This window comes from Castor canadensis, chromosome 11 (genome assembly GCF_047511655.1).
Source record: "Castor canadensis chromosome 11, mCasCan1.hap1v2, whole genome shotgun sequence".
Classification (NCBI taxonomy): Eukaryota; Metazoa; Chordata; class Mammalia; order Rodentia; family Castoridae; genus Castor; species Castor canadensis.
This window is the reverse complement of record NC_133396.1, coordinates 121476550-121503481: the sequence shown is the minus strand read 5'-3', so window position 1 is coordinate 121503481 and position 26932 is coordinate 121476550. Positions and strand designations below refer to the sequence as shown.

The 26932-nt window shown below is 40.2% G+C and overlaps 1 protein-coding gene and 1 pseudogene across 5 annotated transcripts in view; both read right to left on the bottom strand.

The window, feature by feature from the left end:
- Lpgat1 (lysophosphatidylglycerol acyltransferase 1) overlaps positions 1-26932 on the bottom strand; it is a 113062-nt gene that overhangs the window by 74605 nt on the left and 11525 nt on the right. For 2 of the 5 annotated variants that reach the window (XM_074048377.1, XM_074048379.1), the window contains exon 1: positions 47-184. The exons of 1 other annotated variant lie outside the window; for it this stretch is intronic. In XM_074048377.1, coding sequence (XP_073904478.1) covers positions 47-145 — 99 coding nt within the window. In that variant the 5' untranslated portion in view covers positions 146-184. Of the gene's footprint in view, positions 1-46; positions 185-485; positions 631-26932 lie in introns of those variants that run through there. 2 more of the 5 variants (XM_074048380.1, XM_074048381.1) reach the window with 2 other exon arrangements.
- LOC141413944 (G2/mitotic-specific cyclin-B1-like) lies at positions 4372-15693 on the bottom strand (annotated as a pseudogene).

The window sequence follows — 26932 nt, the reverse complement described above, 5'->3', positions numbered from 1 at the left end:
GCGGGAGGACGGACAGGCGGGCGCGGCCCGCGCTCCGGGCTCTCACCTCGGAGGGCGCGAGCGGTGAGCGGCTGCGGAGCGCGAGGGTGGAGGCGGCGGCGGCGGCGGCGGCGGCGGGGGTCCCCGGCCGAGGGGTCGCGGTCATGGACGCAGCGGCGGCGGCGGCCGAGGCGGCCCGGAGCGCGGCGCGAGCGGGCGCGCGGGCGCCCTACTCCCCTCGCGGCTGCCTGCGGACAGAGGGACGAGCGGCCGGGACTCAGAGGCCGGACCTGTCACCGGGGCGGGTCCCGGGGAGGCGGGCGGATGCCCCGCGCGCTCCCGCCTCCTCCCCGGGGCCTACCGCGCCTTCGTCCCTCAGTCCCCGGCCACGCGACGACGACGACGACACCCCTTCCCCGCCCCCTGCCCCTTTTCTCCTCCTGTCCTCCTCCTCAGCGCCTCCCAGGGCCCGGCTGCTCCGCCGCCGCCGCCGCCCCGGAGGTTACCTTGGACTGGCCGGGGCCCGGCCCGGGCTGCTGGAGCCAGAGGAGCCGGAAGAATGCATGGCCGGCGGCGGGGCCGGCGGAAGGAGGCGGCGGTGCGGCCCGGCCCCGCTCCGGCTGCGGTGCTGCCCGCGCCCCGTCCCAGGCGGCTCCCCGAGGCTTGGTCCCCAGGGCCCGGCTGGGCTGCGTTCGCCGGGGCGGGCGGGCGGGCGGGGAGGGGCGGCGGGAGGAAGCGGCGGGAGTCGGGACTGCGTTGCAGCCGCCCCCAGAGCGCCCCCTAATGAAGGCGGCGCCGCCGCCGCCGCCGCCGCGCTCGTTCGCCCGCCCGCCAAGACCCCGCTGGTCCCCGGGTCAGGTCCCCGAAGCGGCCCGGCTGCTAGGCCGGGACCCGGCTGAGCCCAGAACCCAGAACCCAGGCAGAGCTGACCCGAAAGATGCCACCACGCAGAGTGCTCGTCCCCAAACCCTGGAGCTTTCTCCCCGAAGACCTAATGTCCTCTTTTCATTGCTTAATGAACCCCAGTTGTGTTCAGGGCTTTTCTTCTGAACCTCCCCAGAGTATTAAGACCTCGAGTTTTAAATCAGTTCTCTTAAGTGCCGGAATTCTTGTTTCGGGAAAGCACCTGGAATATGAATGACAATTCCAATGTCCCATCCACCCCAATCCTGCCCAAAGGAATCCAGGAGTCTACACAGAGAAACTGAAATGTGGTTAGTCAAGGAGGGAAAAACACTTAGTCAAGTGCCTGACATTGAATAAGTGCTTTAAAAAGAGTTGACACAGACACTCCTAGACAAGCCTGGTCACTGCTGGTAGCTGCACTGGGATTCAAAGGCAGCACCAGAAGGAAAATAGAGAAATAACCTAATGAGCTATTGAACACTTGAACATTCTCAAATGATCTGCCTAAATTTCAGGTTTAAAAAAATAAAACAATATAAAATCTATGTCCTTAATTATCTGCAAATAGAATGCAGGCTTTGCATATCCCTAGGGAACTGCCACATGAGTGTCTCCTATTCTGCCTACTTTGAAAATGTTCAAGCCAGGCATAGTGATGGACGACTGTAATTCCAGTACTGAGGAGACTGAGGCAGGAGGATCAAAAGGTCAAAGCCAGTGAGGGCTACCTAGTATGTTCCAGGCCAGCCTGAGCTACATAATAAGACCCTGTTCAAAAACGACAACCAAAAGAAAATGTTCATCACTGTGTTGCTTTGGACTCCCATCTTCCTCTTTCTCTCCTTTGTTCTTTCTCTTCTCCTCCAGTTCCTTTGTGATCCACTGGTGAAGGAAAGAAAACCCACCTTATGCCATGTGAAAGAACATTTTCTATTCTTATTCTCCTTAATAATGAGGAAATAATGAATGCACAAAGCCTGTGTGCAGTATTTATTAGATTCTTTTCCATTTATTATCTGCCTTTTATATCTGTATGTATTATTTATTCCACTAATATTATATTTTAACTGTACAGGGCATAAAAAGGTACAGGCTGGGGATGTACCTCAGTGATGTAAATATGCACTTATCTAGCATATGCAAAGCCTTGGGTTCTATCAGCGCCACAAAAAATAAAAATAAATAGGCACAGGCCATGTCAGGGAACTGTTCAAATAAGCACAACTAATGAGTAGCATAGAAAAATTATATATGCTAATTCTAGTTCATGTATTCCTTCTGTTAACTTAGCAACCAAGGTATTAGGATCTTTAAATAAACCCAGGGAAAGAATAGATGTACTGAAGATTATTGTACAAGCTGTGTTCATTATATTCTTAAGTAAGGTAAGTCTAGCACGTATTTCTTTCCAGAACTGAAAGTAGATTCCCCAAGGATTCCATTCATTCCATCCCATTCAGCTTTCCTATATGCTGGGTACACACCTGGAGAGAGAACCTATAGGGGGTTTACAATTATTCCAGCATGCTGGAACATCTGCTAGAGCACCAGGTACACCAGAACTTGATGGAATGGAATTAGTACCTGCCAGTCAAGCTGAGAAAAGAGCCAGAGGTTGGGCAGGACCTTGAGCAGTGGGTCTTGAGCTTTTCTGTGCAAAAGCTTTTGTGATGTCTAGCAAAAAAGGCAGCCAGATTTTTAGGCCTCATAGCAGAACTTTTTCACACTTCAGATCCAGTGGACCTGGGAACTTGCATTTTAAAAATATCATAGGTGATTCTGATGTAGGTAGTATACAGACTTTGCTTTAAGAAACCTTGACCTAGAGGTATCCTGAGATGATCATAACCTTTTCTAAACCCCTCATAATCTTGAACCATTTGACCATACCTGTTCTTCTCGGTACTAGTCTGCTAGGGCTGCCATGATAAAATGCTCCAGACTGGATACCTAAACAAAAAAAATACTTTCTTACAGTTCTGGAGGTCAAAGTCAGAGGTGAAGGTATGGGCAGGTTCCGTTTCTTCTGAAACCTGTCTCCTTAGCTTATAGGTGCCACCTTCTCACTGGTAATCTCTCTGTGCATTTACCTGTCTACTTGCTCTCTCCAGTTCTCTCTCCAAATCTCTTTTTATAAGGACACTAGTCAGATTGGATTTGGGCCCACACTCATTTTAACCTAATTGCCTTTTAAAAGGCCCCATCTCTAAACATAATCCTATTCTGAAGTAAGGGTTAGGGCTTCAATATATGAAATGGGGGTAAGGGTACAATTCAGCCATAACATCATCCTTCTATTTTTAACACTGCAGAAATCTGCGTTTCCCATACAAGATTAGAGAAGCCCTAATCTCAACCATTTCTCCTATTGACTAGCTCCAACCTTGTCAGAGATTTTTGTTTGTTTTTTTTAATGGGGCAGTGGCTGAGGATTAAATGCAGGCCCTTGTACCTGCTAAGCAGGCCCTCTATCATGAGTTACATCCCCAGCCCAGCTCAGCAAACAGTACAACACCTGATGTTCCAGGCATAGATAGGCCCTGATACTTGCCAAGGGTGTAGGAGAAGAGTGATTACCTTTACTTTCTGACCACGGTAGCACACTTCAAGATGATTTTGCACCTATAAAACATGGAAATGATGTTTGGGCTGACTTCAGGGAATAGTTTCCAATATATTTCTTGTGTTTCAAATTATTTTAGTTTTATATTTTGTATTCTTTCAATTTACATATCATTTTTCCTCTTGCCTGAAACTTTATTTTGCCCTGACACCTTTCAACCTCTTAGACAGCCTGCTGAGATTTTTTCTGTGGCTTATTTCCACTGCCTTGTGTGTAGACAGATGTACAGATGCTCTGAATGACTAAAATAAGAACATTGGGATGGCCAGTTCTTCCAGGTGGACAGATCTGTAGAAAGCAAGGAACTTCCTCAGTGACTACTAGCTTCTGCCTTCCCTACCACCTTAGAACCACCTTTATTAAAACTCAAACATGAAATCCAGAATTTCAAAGTCTTGTTATACAGTCACAATAGGGAAAGAAGGAAACAGATCCCACCCTTTAGCCAAAGATGTAATCATTTCTGTTTCCAAAGCCCATATTTGAACCACAAGAAGATGGTCCTCTGAAAGAGAAACAGACTTCTCACATTTCCTGGAGTCACCAAACATTTGAAAACAATCTAACCACAACACCTTGGAAAGTTTAATTCCACCCATTTGATCCACATACACACAAATTAGATTATAACCAGGGAGGGGCTCCCTTGGGCAGAAGAATCCCCTGGGCCCTCTCTTTTTCCTAGTGGCAATTACAAAAACATCTTACCTACCTGTGCTGCATTTTGCATTGAGGCTCCAATGAACTACTTCCTCTCTAGAGGGAAACCCTACAACAGTTTTATAGATGTGCCATGACTTGGCACAGGTCCCACATCACAAAGACACAGTAATGACCTAGAAATCAGCAGGCATTCTGACTTACGTCAGCTTGACCTGCAAACAAAAAAGGAAATATATGTATGGATATTTTCTTCTGTATTACTATCAGTAATCATTTTATATAAAATGTACTGGGCTTATGACCTTAAAGTCTTTTAGACAAGGTAGGTCACATCATCAAATCTTAACTGCAACTTTAAGCCATGTCAAGAACTCTTTTTATTAACAGGGTTGGCCCTAGACAATATTGTAAGGGAAACAAGACTGTCTTCTCTTTGCCCCTCTCCTGTTTAGCTAATTTCCCTCCTCTTCTCTTAAGACTAAAATTATTCCTAGTTTACAAAGAGCCCTGAAGCTTCCATATACGACATATCTTCAACCACCCCCACTTGCTAACAGGCAATGCCCTAAGCTAGAACCTTCTCTCTCACCTGTCCAAGATTGTAATCCTTGGTCCAGCCCTATCTGTCCTGCCTAATGTGGTAAACTAATCCATGCTGAAGTGTTTATGGCTACAAAGAGTGTTCTTTATTCCTAAAGTATTAACATTTTCTAAAGGTGCTCCTAAGCCCCAAAGCCTCAGTGCATTTCTGCTGGTAGGTTCTCAGGACCTACAGAGGTAAAGTATACTTACAAGGTTTTAGGGGAAGATATTCCATAAGTTCTTCAAGTTATAGAACCTACAAAGCACACTGTATACTTATGAATAAGACAAGTTCAGATTTAAAATTGTATTTTCCTAACATAATCAAAGAATGACATATTATCGCTAACTATGCTAAAATAATAATAATAATCACTGGTACTGACTGACCACTTTTAACATTCCAGGCCACCTTCTCAGTGCTTTATGGGCATTCATTCTTTTAATCTTCATATCAACTTTGTAAGAACCATATTGTTACACACATTTTATAAATAGAGAGATTAAGCAATTTTCTCTGGGTTACTCAGAATAGAGTTGCTGGGACTCAATTCCCAGTTTCCTGGCTCCAGAACCCCACTCCTGTCCCCCCTTTCTAGCAGCGATTGACAGAAAAGCTGTTATCCACCAAGAGAGGGGAAGTTTCAGAGGATGCTACTGCCTTCCAGCCTTGACTCTTCTCCTTTCTCCTCCCCAGCTCCTGTCTCTATCCTCCATTGTACTGGCCACACTAGGGAATGAAGGAAAATGTGTTAACTTTGCACTTACAAGCTCATGCTTTTGCTTTCTCTCTATTTGATCAGATTCCATTCCTACCCTCACTTCAGAATTCATTGCTTCTCTTACTTGGTTTACCACCTTGAAACAAACCCAGATGTTTTATACCTAAGGTTTTCAGTTAAGATTGAGGGTTCCAGGGTGCCTGGCACTGGTGGGTCATACCTGTAATCCTTGCTACTTAGGAGGCAGAGATCAGGAGTATCAAGTTTTGAAGCCAGCCCAGGCATATAGTTCCTGAAACCCTATCTCAAAAAAAACCCATCACAAAAAAAAGGGCTTGTGGAGTGGCTCGAGTGATAAGAATGCCTGCCTAGCAAGTGTGAGGCCCTGGGTTCAAACCCCAGTGCCACCAAAAGGAAAAATAAAAAAGATTGGGGATGTCATGCTGCCTTATTTTTTCATTATTGTTTTCCCAGCTACTTTAGTGCCTACTATGGGATAAGAAATAAATTTTTCAATGCAATGTTTATTTAATTTATTTGGACTTCTTTAAAAAAAGTTAACAATAGGATATACTGAATGATGACACCATCACCATCATTCAAACTATGGTCAGAAGAAATATGTTGCGAATACTGGCATTTTAAAATTTATTTCAGAACTAAGATACATTGTAAGCACTTTTGTAAATGTCATAATGTGCCTCCAGTACAACAATATGATAATAAAAAATAAATAAAACATTTCGGTCATTAAAAACTGGTTGTTTTAGTAATATTTGGTGACTAGAAGTACCTCGCCTGCACAAAGCATTACCCCTTTTATCATTAAAATATCTTCCCTCCTCCATTCTTAAGCTATCACCTACTTCCCACCTATCCTAGGTAATGTAGTCATAGTATTTTCCTTAAAATACCATTTTTAATATTTCCTTTTCCGGGCCATTATTTTTCCCTGTTCTATCAAATCAAGTCTGAATGTCTCCATCTGGTTTACTTCTGAGCCTTTATGCATGATTCTTCACTCATTACTAGAGTTTATTAACCAATGGGCCACACACACTGGAATGCCTCAATTGGGGTCAGGTGACAGAGCCTGACACTGGGTAGGCAGCAGCTTGGTTGTCTCCATTTCCCCATATTATTATTACCATTTTCAGAGAGCACCATAAAATTGAGAGGTTGGAAAACCTTGTCAAATTCTACTTCAATTCTCATTACTCCCCATACCAGTCCCCTCTGTTCCTAAATGAGTGCATTCCTATAGCTTCACTTTGGCAATTCCCCCTACCTGGAATGCCATCCTTCTTTCTTCCTGACCATCCTTTAACTACCAAGTAAAGCCTATCTCCTTATCCAGGGCTCAAGACCTTTCTCAGAATAACTACTGTATTTATAGGGAGCACCATACATTTTTTTTTTTTTACTTAGTCTGCATGCTTGGTATACATAGCACAATTAACCTCCAAACTATGAACCTAAAGTTTGAGGTGTCAGCATCCAAGCTATGCACATTTGAAAAGTACCCGATCCATAGTTACGTGGTTCTCCACTCAGACTGCAAATAGATTCCACCTCTTTATCTGCTGGTCCTTAGGTAGCTTGATCCTTCCAATCATTCTGTCCTTCCCCACTCCAAAGATAAAGCAAATCTTTGTTCAGCTTCTCTAAGCTAACTCAGTCTTCCGGTCCGGTTCTCCTGGGTTTCCAGCCAAAACTTCTCAGTCACCTGAATTCCATCTTGGCAATGTTCCTGAACTCTACCCACAGAATATTCCAGAACAGACTTCGTTCTGTAACCAGTGCCCAAACTAGCTTTGAACTAGCTTTGTTTTCTTTGTTTTCTGTTCTCATCTCCACTCCTACAGTCACCGAATATCACACTTCAAACTTTCTTGCATAACTTCAAGTCCTAATATTGACAACAAGCTCCTATCTTCTGGAATCTTTTATATTACAAGTACCCCTATGTTTCTGGGTTTCCCCAGATGTCTGGGACATCTTTGTTCTGGTATTCCAGAAGTAGGATTTGGTGATATATGACAAGAGAGAGGAATTCTGTAGAAAAAACCACAGAATATAATCTCTCTCTCTCAGTGTGTGTGTGTGGGGGCGGGGGGGGGGTGAGGCAAGGTCTCACAGTATTTGTAATCCTCCTGCCTTGGCCTCCTGAGTACTGGGATTACAGGCACATACCACCACTCCCACCTTATAATTCCACTTACGAATGGGAGAAAAAAGGTGTGAAGAAGTTATGTCACTTGATCATCACAGAGTGGAACAGAATTGAGCCAATATGGTCTTAAGGTAACCAACACATAATAGTTTACTCAGGATTTTCATGGTTTTAGCATCGAAAATCTCACATTCCAGAAATTCCTTGATCCTGGCAAATCTGGTGACCCTATGTGGTCACCTGACTTCTGGGTTCCTTAGCCAGGTTACAGAGGTCCAGCTTTCCTCTACACACTGCTCCTCCCCCTCTCACACACACCCTTTTGCTGTCCTATATCTGCTCTTGATGATCTGATACATCAAAGGCTAACAAGCCATTCAGGTTTGATAGTGGTGTTTAATGTTTCCTTTAAAGCATATTACTTGTCCTTACCTGGGTTGAATTTCTCCCTCTTATCCAAGCCATCTGCAGTGCAACTTGGCTTTTACTCTGGTACTCATCAACTTAAATCATTACAGGTTTGAGCAAAACTTTTTACTTTGCTCCTTTCAACTTTCAACTGTGTGCTTAAGGTTAATTGATCATTTTGCATACTGAGCTTGTTGGCTAAAACACAGTCAAAATGAGTCATGCCACCTTGCACACTTTGCAAACAACAAAGCCCTTTTGCACACACATGCACACAATCTTGTCTGATGCTGACAGCCCTCCCCACTGAAATAGTTAGGTACTTACTGGTTGAAAGAATAAAGAAGGGTAAAGAAAAAAGAATTTCTGTACAAGTGGTTTTCTCTTGAAATGTCTTTAAGAAATATTTTATGAAACATACTTTGAAATCCTTTGTTTCTCTTAAACTTCATCTTCAAAGCATAAACTGGAATGGAGATTTAAATTATTTGAAATCAGTTGCTTGCAACCAAACAGTCTTCAAAAGCCTCAAAGCAGAGCTGAGGGCTCCTGGATCAGCAATGACTTGAAGTGCTATGGATTCAAGCTGTGAGCAAGTGAGTGATATTAAAATGCTGCATGGGCTTTTAAAGTTTAGAACCATCTGAGTTCAATCATTACATAGTTCGAGTTCTTCTTTCTTCTTCTTTTTTTTTTTTTTTTTTTGGTGGTACTGGGGTTTGAAGTCAGTGCCTCAAGTTTGCTAGGCAGGTGCTCTACCACGAGCCACTCCACCAGTCCTTAAGTTCTTGTATCGAGTGTTGGTAGTTTCAGTTCTCTATTTTATACTGCACTGAATAACTTTCCTCCAAAAAGCTGCCTATTCTATTTTAATAGTTCTTAGACATGCCTGAATCATCAGGGGTTCTTTTGAAACTCAGGCTTGGTGTTTATGTAGATTTCTAAGAAAAAGCTGTTAGATTCTGATTCTGGGACCCCTTCTAGAGGTTCTGATTAAGCAGACATGGGGTAGGCCCCGGGGATCTTTGGCTTTAAAAAGTAACTTCCTGTGAGGAGGTCTAACGATCTCCACAACCTTGCTATTTTCATCCATCATCATTGAGTCACCTGGGATGTTTTAGAAATGAAGAAGTTCAGGCTGCACCCCCAATCTCCTGACTTAGGCTCCCCATCTTAATAAGATCCCAGGTGATCTGTGTGTGCATAAGTTTTGAGAAGCACAATACAGCAAACAATATCACATTAATTCAGAAACTGGAACCAAGTCAGGGCTATAAATGGATAGCCTACAATAACCCTTCTTTCAGAGGGCTTTTAATATGTACTTAATAGATATTGTTAGATTAATGTATTTTCATGGGAGAGGGACAGTAGAACCCTATTTTGTAAACTAACTTGATTGACAAAATCTCCTGAATAAACCAGAGGTCTAGACAAGTGCTAGAGCAGATAGAGTTTTTTTATATATCAATCAGTAAGTGTTGGTTAGGTGTTTACTATGTACCTAGACTTTGCTTCTCCCATCCTCATTGGGGGAAAGAAAGCTAATATAGAGACTTTCAGAGGATTATACAATGCCCTTATGCTTTGTGGACACGCAGTGTTTGCAACTGAAGTTCAAAGAAGTGGAGGCAGGGTGACTGTAACAGTCAGATGAGCCTCTGTGGAGGAGAGAGAGCCGGTCAGTAAAGTGTGGGTAGGATTTATGTAGGTTGACAGGAAGCTCTCTCAAGAACAGAGAGTGCTAGGTGAGTAAAACTGAAAATGGGCTTCATTTGTCTGGGAGACACGGAGGTAATTGGCCCCACAGGCTTAAAGTGAGTCAGGGGTGGCAAACTAAAAGATTATGTAGGATGAAACTAAATTGTAGATCATTTTGAAAGTCAGAAGTAGAACTTGCTGTGCATGTGTTTAACAGATGCTGATTATTTTCCCTTTTTTCCATTCTTTGTTTTTTTCCTTTGTAAGAGGATTTTTTAAAAACTTGTACCCAGAGCTGATAAAAATATAGTCTATGTTTCCTAGCTTCCTTAGCAGTGAGATGTGATCATATGACTGTATTTCTGTCAATGAGATATTAAACAGAAGGCTAGCTGTGACTTCTCCAAAGTGTCTTTAAAAGATGGGGACACACCCCTCTTTCTTGTTAACTAAACAGGGATGAAGATCACTGGAGCTCAGAGAGGCATTCTGGACCTGAAGGTGAAAGTCTCAGCTAAGGTAGCAAATAATACATGTCTAGTCCCTGATGCTCAGGCCACCTAACCATGAACTGCTTTCCTCTGGTCTTAAACATAACAGAGACCATGAGTGAATGTAACTTTCTTAAGTCACCATTCCTGTACTTTGGACTTTCCTCCCATGCACAGGCAAACCTAACTCAAAGTATTAAAACATGTGATTCAGGTACTACTATGGTTTGGATAAGTGTCCCCCAAAGGCCCACGTGTTAGAGGCTTAGTCCCCAGCCTGTGTCACTATGGGAAGTGGTAGAATCTTTAGTAAGAAGTGGAGCCTAGTGGGAGATCTTCCAGTAACGATGTGCCCTTGAAGGGGATGTCAGGACTCCCATCTCTTCCTCTTTCTTTCTAAAGCATCCTAGCCATGAGGTAATGGCTTTTTCTCAACACACACTCCTGCCCTGATGTGCCACCACAGACATAAATTTGTCTAGGACCAATTGGTCATAGACTAAAACTTCTAAGACTTGAGCCAAAATAAACTTCTCTTTATAAATTGATCTATCAGGTATTTGTTCAGTAACAGAAAGCTGACTATACTGGTACCATCCTGGTTCTATCTCCTACAAGCTCACTGACTATTAATAGAGTAGCCATCTAATCTCTCTAAGTCTGTTCCTCAAAGATGGAGGGAGTGATATTAAATATACAAAGTATCTAACATGGTGCTGGTGCACAGTACACTTTTAATAGATGTCTCCTTTCTAATTACATACAGAGACAGATCAGCGGACCAATCTGGAACACAGTGATGATGGTTATGGAAATTTTGAGGGCATTGCACATCTAAAAGATTTGCACAACAGTAGTGGATATCATGGTGAATAGATAACAAGGAGGGAAATACTTCAAAATTCTCAAGGCCAGCCTATGGCATTAGCAGTAGAACAAAAGTGGATACTAATTAAGCCCCTTGTGTGTCCTAGACACATTCTAGGAGTTAAATCCATAAGATAAAAATATGCATGGTTCTTAACACTCATAGAGTTTACCGGGTCTGGGGTGTAGCTAAGTGGTAGAGTGCTTTCCTAGCATGAGTAAGGCCCTGGATTTGATTCACAGTACCACACAAAAAAAGTCATGTTGAGTTTACAATCTAGTATAGGAGTCAGACATTAAATTACTACTGAGTAATTGCGTAATGACAAACTATGGTAAGTGCCTAAAGGAAAGGAACAAAATGTTCTGAGAGCTTGCATCCTTGGGATATAATAGAGTGAAGGATGAGCCTAAGGTAACTAAGTGAAGCAGAAAGTATATTCCCTCAAGGGAAATGAAGGACAAAGACCTTGTATTGAACAAAAGCATGATGAGTTCTTGAAATTAGTATAGAGCCAATGCACCAGAGTGGCTCCAGGGGTGCCTGCTCCGAGAGAGCCTGGAGGGGTTGCAAGGGCATGCCCTAAGGGCCTGGCCTACAACCAGTGGAATGGTTGTACTCTAAGGATGATTGGAAGCTGCTGGTGAGGCTTTGAACAGAATCCGACAGTGACCGGCCACACCAGTACAGAAGTGGGACTTTCAATGGTAAGACTGGGAGGGTCCCAGGCACACCAAAGTGTTGTCTCCCTAGTGGTTGTATGAGCTGATTTGTTCCAAAAGGATCTCACTCAGCTTCTATGTAGAAAACTAACTGCTTGGGGGGGGCAGGAGTATATTAATAAGACTAGTTAGGAGATTTTGGGAGCATCCAGGCAAGAGAGGACAGTAGCTCGTGTTGGGATGGTGATGCGGGAGTTGAGAAGAGGATGGACTTGAGCAAAATTTAGGAGTTAAAACTGGCAGGGTATGGTTTGAAGTGGGAAATGCTGCTTACAGGACCACATGGATTAACTGAGGTATAAAAGTGAAATCTGGATTCAGATCTATGTAGGATTACTCTATATTATTTTTGAGTTCTGAAACACAAGGGTAGATCCAAGAGGATGCCACCTTAGCCAACACATAACCTATCTGGTTTAGACCCTAGTCTTAAGAATCAAAGGCTAAGCCAGGCACTGGTCCATCCCTGTGATCCTAGCTACTTGGGAGGCTGAGATTGGGAGGATTGTGGTTTGAGGCCAGCCTGGGCAAATAGCTTTGTGAGACACCATCTCCAAAATAACCAGAGCAAAATGGAGGTTTGTCTCAAGCAGTAGAGTGCTTGCTTTGCAAGCACAAAGCCCTGAGTTCAAAGCCCAGTCTTGCCAAAAGAAAAAACAAAAAATAATCAAAGGCTATAAAGAAAAAATTGTGACTCTTTAAATGCCACCTTTAGGCGAGGGCCACTTAAACCATCTCAGATCAGTGTGTTCCACAAGGAAAATGATCTTTATAGCACAATAACACCTAACCCCAAACAGTTTCACTATAAATGACGTCAAGAACTCAATCACTAGGCATGCTCTAAAATGTTGTTCATCCAACAAAGTGTTTCAATAGTTTCCATGAGTTACTTATCTAAGATTTTTTGGTATGAGAACTGTGCTTCTGGCAGTACTTCCAACTAATCATTTGCTTCTACTATATTTCAAAATTCACATGCTGAAGATAGTTAAGGAAATTATTATTTACTTATGATTGTCATTAGGGTTTGTGGTAATTTTAACATTCCTTGCAAGACATTCCACCTTTTTAGAAGGTATAACACACAAATATATATAATTTTTTTATTGTAGTACTCTTTTTTACATCATAAAAACTAATTGGTGAACTTAGAAATTACAGGCTAGAGTTGGGAGCTATACAATGAGGAGAAAAGCTTGATGTTCTAGAATCACATTTACATATAATCACCTTTCTGCTTTGTTTTTCTTCAGTTACATTTAATCTAAAGTCACTAGGAAGCCTTCAGGAACTTTTAGTGTATTTTTTACATCAATAAACTATATACATGTTTTCTTTAAAGTAATAATTAGTAATAATATTATTCACTTTTATTGTAAATAAGCCCAGTTGTACCCTGTAGCATTTAATGATTTTTTATTCAAATTAATTGATTTCATTATAAAATACACTAAAAATCATATTAATCAGATACTGAAAGTCTTATGATTCTGATCAGAATAAATTTAAATGCTTGAGGAATCAAATAAAAAATGTGGTAGAAATTGGCATGTTTCTCTTCACCTTTTTGGGGTTTTGCGTTTTGTTTTGTTTTACTTGAGACAGGGTCTTTGCTATGTAGCCCAGACTGTCTTAAAACTTGATTGTCCTGCCTCAGCTTCCTGAGTGCTGGGGTTATAGATGTGCACCACCACATCTGGCTTCTCCATCTTTAAAGGTATCAATAAATCCTGCTTTCATCCCTGAGAACAATTGACTCAGTCAAAAAAAGCCAAAAGCTGCCAGGAGTGGTGGTTCATGTCTTTAATCCGGCTACTTGGAAGACTGAGAGGTAGTCCAAAGCCTGCCTGGGCAAAAACTCAAGACCCTACCTGAAAAACACAAGAAGCCAAAAGACTGAAAGCATGTGTAGCTTAAGTGGTAGAGTGAGCTCAAGACCCTGAGTTTAATCTCTAGTACTACCAAAGAAAAAAGCTAAAAGTTGCCCAACATCTCAAATTGCTTCAAAGAAGCAGATTCGGGGATTATGTAGCACCCACTCCTCAACAACCCACCCTCAGTGTCATGTTGGAGTTTCTCACTACCCAGAACTGCTTTGATTATGAGACCTTAAGCCCTATTCCTCCAGGTTGTGACCACAGCTTCCTGCTCTTCCCATTTTTACTGCCTCACATCCACTACTTCAATTCCCTGCCCCCCCAACTATTCTCTTTTCTCTCACTCCACTTCTTTCCTTTGGACTTCTCTCACTTCACTGGTCACTCTAATCACTCTTGCTATTTCCCTCAACTTGCCTTTTCCCTAGTTTTTATATTATATCTGCCCAGCAAAACTAGGGTGGGCCCTGAATCCATTTCTTTTCATATCCATATTGGGGCTCATGGGCTTAGTTGAAAAAGTCACACAGCTCTGTACAGAAGGGTAACACAATACAATATGGCTGCTGATCTCAACCAGCCCTCTGAGTCATTTGGAAGTCCTTTTATATATCCCTGACCAGTTTTCTGTCCCATTTGTCTCATGTCAAATCTGGTATCTTCCTTACAGCTAACTTATAATGGTTTGACTTACAATTTTTTGACTTTACAGTGGTGCAAGAGTTATACGCAATCAGTATACACTGTACTTCCAGTTTTGAAGTTTGATCTTTCCCTGGACTCGCAATATCCAGGACAAGCTGCAGCTCCCAGCTGGCCACAAGACCACACCGGTAAACAACCAATATTCTCTAGTGTATTGACTTTGTTGCTGAAGCTATGATGTTCAATGGGTTAGATGAATTACATGTATTTTTTTTAAGTTATGAAAAGTAAAAGGAGCCAAAACCTTTATTAAAAAGCATATTATATACATGTACATATTATATACAGTATAATATGTGCAGGTGGCATATGGTGCCAATTTTATGTGCAAATACATACTCCAACTCGAGTTGGCAGGTTACATCTTTGCCACAGCCCTAGCCAAATCTTGAACTTGCACAGAGTTCAGCTGTGCTAGAGTGCAAACTCACATGCTTAGATGTAGTACAGTTGGTCTTGAGAACCATGTGCCCATGATTCACCATGACTACACACTTACTGCATAACAGGAAGAGGAGATTCCACAGTGTATGACAGGTAATGCTGTAGAGTTGGTTTCCACTTGCAATTACCAAGAATTTTCAGTGCTAAGTCAAAAGCTCCAGCTACAATTTGAGAAGGAGAAAGTTCACCGTATCATAGTGTAACAGTTGGTTCCATCAGGTATTTGACCAAAGTATGTTGCTCAAAATCAACCTCTCCAATTTTAATGCTCTGTGAAGGAATTTCAGGGGTAGAGAATGACTCAGGCCAAAGTATAAAACTCTTAGACTCTTCATTTCCATCTGTCTGATTTGGTGCTCACTATAAGTATCATTAGTCACAAAAGCAAAATCACCAATTTCTGGAGGGAACATTTCTTCAGATTTGCTTGCAGTAAGCATGGCAGTGACACCAACCAGCTACAGCACCTTCTTGGGCACACGATTATCCTGCATGAGCTGATCAGTAATGGAAACAGCTGTGCAACTGTCTTCTGAAGCAACCTACATTTCCTTTGAACCTGTACTAGCCCAACAATTAGAATGGCTCTCATGTTTCCGGCAATTTTGTGACCCAGTAGGTATTTTGGCCTGACTGATTGCTTTTCCTCAAGTTGTCTCAGATAAGCATAGATATTTTTCACACATTCACTACAAATATTTGAATCAGCTCTATCTTCTGAATCCATGTCATTCACAGCAAGAATTATATCAGAAAAAGCCTGACCCACATATTCTTCTGCAAGGACACCTCTAGATGTTTCTATGGCTGGGAGAAGAAGAATCAACCAAAATAGCTTAAGACAAAAGTTTTCTTCCTTAACAGACTCAGGTTCAGTTTCAGGCTCCAGTGCTGGCACACACACACACACACACACACACACACACACACACACACACAGGTTCCTTTTCTAGAAGGTTTGGTAATTTTTTTTAGCAATAACTTTTCCAGTAGCTGAAGTTTTACATCCTGTTTCAGAAGCACTCTTGCCTGCAGCTGCTCACTGACTCTGTTACCAATGTCTCCAAAAGCTGTTCTTGGCTTTTGCCTGGATTTGGAGGCTATACCAGTGGCCAAGATCACATGCTTCATGCCTGCCATATGGGTCTTCACCTTATTTTTAGTATTAATTTTCATGTCCCTGGTGACCTGAGCACCATGGCTTCCTCATCACCAGGCAGATTTTCTTTTCACTTTCTTGATGATAAACCACAAAAACTTCTTATATTGATGATGTTCAGTTTAACTATTTTTACTTTTGTTGCTTGTGTGTTTGGTACTACATCTGCAAAACCATTTCTTAGTCCAAGATCACCAAGATTTATGCCAATGGTTTCCTCTAATAGTTTAAATTTTAGTCCTATACTTTTAGTTAATTTTTGTATGTAATACAAGTTAGGAGTCCAACGTTATTATTTCGTATATGGATATCCAGTTGTCCCAGACCACTTATTTAAATATATATAAATATACATATATGTACATGTACATATGTATGTACATACATATACATATATATATATCCATTGAATTGTCTTAGTCCACTTGTCAAAGTCACCTGACCATACATGTGAGAGTTTATTTCTGGACTTTGACCTATATATATCTCTCCTTATGCCAGTACCAGGCTGTCTTGATTACTGTAGTTCAGTAATAAATTTTAAAATTGGCATACTTGAGTCCTCCGACTTAATTCTTTTCAAGATTGTTTTAGCTATTCTGAGTGCCTTTCATGTTCATGTGAATTTCATGATAAGCTTGTCAATTTCTGCAAAGAAGCCAGATGCAATTAGAATTAGGATTGTGTTGTATCTATAAATGCCCTGGGGAATACTCTCATCTTAACAATATTAAGTCTTTTCACTTATTTAGGTCTTCGTTAATTTCAACAATACTTTGTAGTTTTCAGAGTAGAGGTTTTGCACTTCTTTTATTAAATTTATTCCTATTGTATTTTTCTTGATGCTGTTGGAAATACAATCAGTTTCCTAATTTTATGTTAAGGTGTTTCATAGTAAGTATACAGAAATAAAATTTGCTTTTTGTATATTAATTTTGTATTCTGCCACTTTGCTGAACTCATTTATTAGTTGTAATAGTTTCTCTTTAAGTGGATTCCTTGGGATTTTTTATATATAAAATCATGTGACCTGCAATCTGATGGTTCTTAAGAACTACAATAATTACACCGGGCAGGGGGGTGGCGCTTAAGATGGGGTGGTTCTTCACTTCTTTCAAAACAGAGATGTGGGAGGGCTGGAAGAGTGGCTCAAATGGTAGAGTTCCTGCCTAGCAAGTGTGAGGCTCTGAGTTCTAACCCTAGTACCGCCAAAAGAAAAAAGACTTCAGGGTTTTGTTTTGTTTTGTTTTAAATAGAGGTGTGGGGATTTTTGTTGAAACCCTTTCATTTTCTTATTAGAAAAGATGAATATTAGGACTGAGGGTATAGTTAAGTGGCAGAGTGCCACTTTAACGTGCATGAGGCTCTGGGTTTGATCCCCAAAAACACACACAAAGAGACACAAAGAGATGAATCTGTCAACATTATCACTAAGTTTTTACACATTACATTTCAACTGGATGCACATTTTTACTTTTTACTTTATCAACCTGCATAGATATTTGAGACTATGATTCCAGTCAACTGTTAATATTGATGTCCTTCATTCAGGAGGCAGTGGTTTAATGGAAAGAACTTTGACCTCTGGAATTGGAAAGCTGATTTCCAGTCTTGCTCTGTTATTAGCATTGGGACTAACATCTGCATAACTCACCCTACAGGGTTATTGTTGAGGGTCCAGTGAGCTGCTGCTTTAGGTTGTCTTATGTGGACTGGCTGTCTCCTCCACAGAGGGCCTCAGAGAGGTGGTGGTACCAGAGGAGGCAGGACTGGCTGAATTAGCTTTGCTCAGTGCGTACCTTTTTAGGCAAAACATTTTTTTTTTGGCAGTACTAGAGTTTGAACTCAGGGTCTCAGGCTTGCTAGGCAGGCACTCTTACCACTTGAGCCACTCCACCAACTCCTAATGCCTACCTTTTTAAACTTCAGTCAAGTTATTTTCTTGATTTTATCAAGGATAATTCCTTTCCTAGTTTACAACTATTATGATATTCCACCTCATTGAGGAAAACCTCCCTTGCTAGGGTAGGTCTGTCTTTGGTGAAAGTATATCTGGATGTCACTTAGCTTGGTACTGCAGGCCAAAGAGAATCTAGAGCTCTACGATGGGAAAATCACAGTAGCGCTGTGAAAAACGGATGGTAGCATTATCTTAGTCACAGCACCAAGACTGTCACCAGGATGGAGGGTTAGCAGGGTAAATTTCAAGCCTTATCATAAAGCTCATTGCATTAATTGCACCACTGCCTCCTTCCTCAGTGTGTAGATAAAGGCTGATCTTATAAAAGATAAGCAACATGTCAGTTTTATGATAACCAAGGCCAATAATCTTAACATATGGCTTCTTAGCTAGGCTCAACAGCATAATGGTGAAAGTATGGCCTAGAGTCAGATTGTCCTTGGATTCTAATGCTGACTCCATTCTTTAATAACTATGTGGCCTTGGCAGTTTATGTAATCTTTCTATGCCATTTCCTTATCTGTAAGGCATACACAGTTATGGGAATGCATAGACGTTATTGTGAGAATTGGGTATATCCATATGCATATACATTGCCTAGCACATGAGATATTTTAGCTAGCTGTGGTAGACTTCATGGCATTTACTTAATTAAGCTAAGAAAATGCACTAGCCACTGAAATGAAATGAAAGCATTATTTGAAGACCACCCCAGTGGTTTTCAAACTTTAGAATGCATAGTAATTACCAAAAAAATCTTTTAAATGAAAATTCCCAGGCTCTTCCCCCAGAATTTTTTTTCTCTGCTGGGAATTGAACACAGAGAGAGCCTCATACATGGTAGACAAGCACTCTACTACTGAGGTACATCCTACACCCAACCCCTTCCCCCCAAATTTCTGATTCAGTGGTTAGTGACCACTCCTATGAATCTATGTCTTCAACAAACACTATACTCTAGTATTCTGATTCAGGTGATCCATGGGCACCTTTTTAAAATTAACTTTTAAATACTGATATAATTTCATGTTTGCAGAAAAATTGCAAAAATAACACAAAGTGGGGCTATTAATCATTAATTTTAATAGTATTGGTAGATTTGCTTTGTCAATCTCTTTTTTCTCTATTGTCTCTCTCTGTAAACACAGTTTTTTCTAAATTATTTGAGAGCACATTGCACATCGTGCCTCTATACCCCTTAAACGTTTTAGTGTGTATTTCCTAAGAATAAGGATATTCCCTCTAAATAACTACCACTCAGCTATTAAATTCAGGAAATATAACCTTGACACAATGCTTTTATCTAGCATATAATATATATTCTAATGTTATCAATTATCTCAATAATGCCTTTTATAGAAACTTTTTTTCCCCATCTAGGATCCAATCCAGGATCGGGATCACATACTGTCTTTTGAATGACATTGCTTTTGTTTTCTTCAGTCTGGAAAAGTACTTTAATCTATCTTTTTTTTGGCGGGGGGGTGACATCGACAATTTTTAAAGAATACAAGCTAATTCTTTTATAGACCATCCCTTAATGCAGGTTTGGCTGATGTTGTCTAGTGGTTAGATTTAGGTTATGCATTTTTGGCTGGAATCCTACATTAATGATATGTCCTTTTCAGAGTGTCATCTCTGGAGATGCATGATATCCACTTGCTTCCTGGTGAGATGGACCACACTTTAGGAACTACTTCACTACTTCAATAAATATCTGACTAAATCTACTTTTTGATTTAAGAGGCCTCAGAACCTAAAGTGGTCAAAAAAGGAGACAAGACTTACTATTCTGAACTATCTGATTGCTTGTTGGTTTTTGAAGGGACTTATCTAACTATTGGTACTTCAGGTGAACGTGTTTTTTAACCACAGCTGTCATGACATTCAAACCCACATTATACCTTCATGTTTATCTTGTGCTAACTCTACCTTCACCCCCATTTCATTCTTAGTAACTCTGAATCACAACATTCATTATGTAGTAAAAGGCAATCTACGCAAGGTATCACATGACATAACCAAATCCATCCATGCTGCTGATAGTATGCTGAGGCTCTCAGACACAATGTAATTTGTTTCTTTCATCACACCTTTTATAGTAATCCATCAGCTTCCTCTTCAACAGTATGCTTGTAAGTATTCACTTATTTTTGTCCTAGCCTTTAAAAAATCCATGAATTTTAATTATATATTACCTTATTACTTATATTTCCATGTAAAACCTCTAGCCTGCTGTCTTGGTGTGCCTACATGACAGACTATACAATTCTCTTGGCAGCCATTCATTTATTCATTTATCCAAAGATAGTTCAAAGGTTAAGAAAAAATATGATTTAAGTCTTAAAGAAGCTGGTACTTATTGAATGCCATTTCCTCACAACAACCAGAAAGAAGTTTCTTGTTGTTCTTGTCTCCTCCAATTTATAAACAAGGAATCAGAATTAAATACCTTGCTTGATGCCAAGCAACTAATAATTAGTAAAGCTAGGATTTAAGCCAGTGTCTGACTGGACTATAAATAAACTCTTTCTGGATATTGTCTATAAAGTTGCAATGGTAAGGAGAGAATGAAAACAAAGTAAAGTTCATAAATTTCAGAATGCCATAGTTAGGGCATACCTCTAAAAATTAGGGCATGCAATTTAGAATTAAATAAAAGCATTAATTTACAAAGTGGCTGGGAAGTTTAAGGAACTTTCACCTCTGGGGATCCCTCAGGAGAAAATCAGGAGTAATTTCATAACAAATTTAAAAAACACTGAAAATTAAGTCAAAATCCTATGTTCCCTCCTCCATCCCCCTACCCTCTTCTTCCTTCCTCAGTTTACCATTTTTGTGTACTTATACTTTATGTAATATCATTAAAATAGAAATTCACACAAAAATAGTATGCAATCTATACAGTGAGCAACTTAGTATTGTCATTAAGTTTTGAGTTTTAAGATATAGCATTTCTAATTACACTTATCTAATATACAATGTTCAAATAAATTTGTCTTCATGACTATTCCTACCAGAATATGCCAAGGGGTATAAATTTCCATAATTTATTTCTTACATGAAAATTATTTGGGTTTGTAATATGTTCTTAAGGAAGCAGGATTGACTGGAAAATACTTCTTTTACTGTTGAGACAAGCATTGTGAATAAACACCCCCAAAGCAATCAGGGTAAAGGGGGTCTGGAGTTTGCATTTGGGTTTAGGAAGATCCTTTGCCTTCAGCCTCAAGATCTCAAAATGGGCCTCAAAATCAGACCCTATACTTTTTAAACTTGTCAATATTTCAATGATAACAGCATATGAGGAAAAAGAGACCATCAAAGCAGGTGATATAATAGAGACAAATTAATGTATTTGCTCTCATATGTACACATCATCCTTATTTATTTAATAAACTTATTTTTGTTGGTTTTGTTTGTTTTTATAGTGCTGGGGATCAAATTGTGGCCTTGCTCATGTTAGGTAAGCACTCTACCATTGAGCTACATCCCCAGCCCTAAAAAATTATTTTAGAGCAGTTCTAAGGCAGCAAAGTTGAATGGGAAGTAGAGTTTCCATTACTCATGTCCCTACATAGGCACAAATTCCTCTACTATCTATACCTCACACCAAAGTGGTATATCTGTTATAATTGATGAACCTACACTGACAACATCATAGTTGACAAAATCCATAGTTCACATGAGGGTTCATTTTTAGTGTTATATATGCTGAATTTGGACAAATGTATAATGACATATGTCCATCATTACAATATCATACAGAGTAGTTTACTGCCCTAAAAGTCCCCTGTGCTCTGCCCATTCATTCTTCCATCTAGCCCTGGCAACTACTGATTTCTTCACTGCCTTCATCGTTTTGCTATTTCCAAAATGTCAGATATTTGGAATCATAAAGTAGGCAGCATTTTCAGACTGGCTTTTCTTAAAACAATAATATGCATTTAAGGTTCTTTCATAGCTTGTTAACTCATTTCTTTTCAGTGCTGAATATTTCATTGTCTAGCTGTACCACAATTTATTTATTCACACATTGAAGGACATCTTGGCTAATTCCAAGTGTTAGCAATTATGAATAAAGCTGTTGTTAACATCTGTGTGCAGGTTTTTGTGTAGACAGAAGTTTTCAATTCACTTAGCTAACCAAGTCTTATGAATTGTATGGTAAGATTATGTTTCATTTTGTAAGAAGCTGCCAAAGTGTCTTCCAGTGTGGCTCTAGTGTGTTCCAGTCCCACAGCAATGAATGAAAGTGCCTGTTGTTCTACGTTCTCACCAGCATTTGGTGGTGTCAGTGTTTGGGATATTGGCCATTCTGATAGATATGTAGTGGCATTGTTTTAACTTGAAATTTCCTGATGACATACAATCTTGAAGACCTTTTCAAATGTTTCATTCTCTTGCATTTATCTTCTTAGATTAGGCTTCTAACTCCTTTTTATACAAATTTCCATGCAATCGTTTAATTTCTCAGTTCTACCCCAATCAGGTACCTCTCATTTCTTTCTGGGGTTCTGTATGGGCACTGACTTGCTTCTTCTTGTTACTTCCCAGAGGACACTAGTACTTCTGCTTTCTCCTCTCTATTAAGTCAGTTATCATAACCTCATTTCCTATCCACCTTCCATTATCAAAATATTATTGACACTTCTCATTTGATATGCTTTTTCCTATGTCTTTCTCTCCCTTCTGTTTCTCTCTCTCTCTGTCTCTCTTTTTCTCTCATACACACACACACACACACACACACACACACACACACACACCCCTTTTAGTGAGACTTTGGAAGAAAACACAGATAAACAAATGTGCTTAATTTATTGGTTACCCTGAAATCTACTTATTTTTCATGTATTATTTTATTTGGGTGGGGCTTGCTGGGATTGAACCTAGGCCTCACACATGGTAAGCATGTACTCAACCATTGAGTTACACCTCCAGTCCCTGAAGTATCATTTTAAAAAATTATGACTAAAGGACCAAAAAAGCTGGAAGTTGTTGTGTCTCTTTCTACTTTTGGTCTGATAGTTGTGATCTTCATTAACTCTTCCTGGAGACAGAATCCTAAATGAATTAAGACTCTGACACTGTCCACATTCTCATACTTTTATGCACAGACATAAACTAGTAATTATCTGCTTCACAAAGGGATTTACTATGGGAAATAGCAAACTCTTCTAGAATATTTAAAGCAAAATTTTACTTTAAAAAATTCACTTTAAGACAGATGTAATGATTCATTCCTGTAATCCCAGCATTTTGGAGACAGAGGTGGGAGAATGGTGACTTTGAGGCCAGCCTGGGCTACATAGTGAGTTAAAGACCAGTATGGACTACACAGCGAGACTCTGTCTCAAAAACAATAACAACAATAATAAAAAAAAATCTCAAACTATAGTTTTTAAGAATATAATCATTATATATAACATAGTATACTCAAATCAACTCACTCAGCATAGCCTTTAATTTAGAAACTAGAGTGTACTAAATGGTACAAAAAGTTAAATCACATTATTATAACCTCAAAAATAAGGGAAAACTACAAAAAAAAAAAAAAAAGAATAAACAGAAAGAAAACAGGCTGTAAAGACCCTTCGGTAACAAATAGAGACAAAGTAGGAGACAGCCAAGTACCTAGCAAAGGTAAGAGGAGGCCATTCAAGCAAAAGGTACTGCTAAGAGAATGTAAAAATAAGATGGATTTTCACTTACAGTAGTGGAGCCTTGGGGAAGGCAAGTGGACACTTGAAAAAAGCAAGTACAGGAGGTTCACTGGAGAGCTGCTAATGGTTGATCATTTGGGATCTGCTCTGGGCCTCCTCTCCCACCTACAGGGTGGTAGTGTTCACTGGATTTTAATCCTGATAGGCTAAGGAAGGAAACTTTGCCTCCTTGGCAAAGATCTTTGCCTCAGGGGCAAGATCCAAATGGGACACTGCCCTGACTCATCCTGATGAATTAGGTGGATGAACATCAGTGGGAGCCTTGAAGAAGACAGGACAATATGGCGGTCTTACTGATTTCAAAGCTCTGGTTTTCCTTACCTGATGAAGGAGAGTTCACAGCCACCTCACTCACTGGGGGCTTGAGGTGCGGACAGAGACAACACGATTTATTCAGACTCAACCGCACAAGACACTAGCAGCACGACAGAAACTGGAATCAGGTGTTTCATTCAACTCTTCTCTGAACTACATCCAGTGGTTTTTAAAACACTGTATGGAGACCCGACACAATCTAGAAACTATTCCCCTCCCCTACCTTTTTGGTAACTCTTTTAGAACAACTGGTCAAAATGGAACAGGGCCAAGAAAAATTTCCCAAGTGCTTCTGACCTGAGTCTACTGGAATATTTTACAAGTCAAGATAGCATAAGAAAAGTATCAAAACTTCTAAGGAGAATAGCAATATAGGTATAGTTTTTACTTGGAATTTATCTTTGAAATAAAACGTTTCTTTCTTGGGGATACAGTAAAAAAAAAAAAAAGCAAGTACAGATGTGAATCAAGCATCATGACTATAATCAAGAGCATAACTTATTGAACAAAGAGTTTCCAAGGCACAGGATGTGCTGGGTCTGAATAATGGACTGTGCACCCAGAATGTCCTAAATTAAAATAATAATGGCAAAGAGAAATGGCCTAGAGAATTTAAGGAAAATTAAAAGTACTCAGAATAGACTCAATGAGGATCAAAAGGAATGAATCCAGTGCAATTCTTCCAAGCAGACTTCAGTACTTCCGAAGTGTTGGCATTTCAAAAGGGGAAAAGGGCATATAAAGACATAGACAAGGAAATGGCATATGACGACATCAGGGACAAGCCACACAAAAGCAGAATAAAGGCCTTATAGTAACAATTACTGTAATAACTAGTGTTTATTCATCATTTGCTATGTGGCAAGCACAATGCTAAATGCCTTCTCTTAGCATTAGTACAGCTAATCTTCACAGCAATACTGTGAAGTAGGAATGATTTTCTACCATTTGTAGATGAGGAGGTTGAGTATTTGTGACTAACTAAATCGTTCAACCTTGGGTTGGTGGAGTGGCTCCAGTGGTAGAGCACCTGCCTAGCAAGCATGAAGCCCTGAGTTCAAACCCCAGAACCACCAAAAAAAAGAAAGAAAGAAAAGAATAAATTGTTCAGCCTCACACATTCAGGGCTAGGACTTCAACTCAGGTCTGTCTGACTACAGAGTCAGAGCAAATTCACAGTTAGCAATAATAATTAGATTTCATAAATATCACTGATGTGTCGGGCACTGGATGCACATTATCTTTATTCCTCACTGTAACCCTGCAAAGTAGCAATTACAGATATTTTTAGGAAATTACCTTATTAATTATTAATAACATATTGATGGAGAATTACATTCAAAAGTATAAAAAGCTAATATTGAATTCCCTCAAAAGCAAATCATCTTTAGCCTCTCTGTTTTGCCTCCTGTGACAATGGGTGGACTGAGAATGGATAGCAAAGCCAGACAGGCCTGGCTCTGACAGATTTGGGATCAGATTCCAACAAGCTTGGGAAAACACCCACAGAGAGATCTCAGGAGGGACACAACCGATTCTCCAACTCCTTGGTAACCTTGCTTTTGGTGTGCTGTGGATATAGCAGCTTGTTTGTGGAGAGCTGGGGTTAAACTCAGGCTTCTGTAATGTATGGGAGAGGTTTAAAGAAAAACCATAGAGAGCTGTTCAAGTGGTACAGTGCTTGCCTTACAAACATCAGGCCCTGAGTTCAAACCCCAGTACCACAAAAAATAAATAATTAATTAAAAATAAATAAGAGAAAAAGCATAGAATGGCAGTGTTATAGAATTAACATAATTCAAAGAAAGATTTGAATGTTGTTCCTTGAAAATAACATATCTGAAAACATATCCAAAAGAATAAGACAGAAACTTCCCACAGGAAATATGGGTTTCTAGAATTATGGAAGATGACGGGAGAGACTGATAATTTTGGAGAAAAAAAGAGACCTCCTCCTCCTCCTCTTCCTCTTCTTCTCTCCTTTCTTCTCCCCCTTTTCCTCCTTTTTTGAGACAGGGTCTTGCTTTGTAGCCCAGACTGGTGATCCTTCTTAGTGCTGGGATTACAGAATTTAGCACCATGCCCAGTTTACCTCCTTATAATGTTATGCAGCTTTTCCTCATTGCTTAAGGGATGGTCTGAAGTTCTAGTCTGAAAATTACCCAAACTTATTGCTTTTCCTCTTACCACTGTATTAGCTGGCTGTAGGATAGTGAATAGATAAGAAAAGAGAAAAGATGGACTTGTTTCCTCTTAGAATTTTTAATAAAATATTTGATAAGAGAATGGCTCAGAGGATAACATCACTGATTAAAATTGGTTTTCTAGGTTAGCTGAGTGACTCAAAAACCTATGATTAAAAGAACACTTGGAGACAGGATGGGGATTCTGGTTGGTTTATTGGCGTAACTTGTTTCACTAGGGTATTAGCTGCATTTACCCTTGGTTTGCAGATTGTTGCTTCCCTGGAGGCTATAATATAAAGATTAGAATACATGTAGCCATCTCAAGGTTAATTGGATCAAGGATAAGAGTAGAGTTATCCCAGGGCAGTAGACTAGAAAACTCCCTCTCTGCCCTGTGCCTGATTCTAGCACACATGCTATATAATCCATCTCCCCAGCCCTCACCCATAGCTCTTCCCCAGGGAGATTCTGAATGAAAAGAAGTCTGTTCTGGTTAGGGTGAAGGCATAATAGCACTTGTGTCAGGACTCTTTACTGAAACAACAGCAGTAACAAAGTTAATAATATAGACAGTTTTATTGTGTGTACTAAAGATGGCAATTGCTGGAAATAGCCTAGATGATTCCTGGTGTGCCCATTTAACCTCAAGGAGCAAGGTTTATAGTCAAGTAGAACTCATAAAATGAGTACCTAGCCAAGCTGAATTGTGGTGTGCTGAC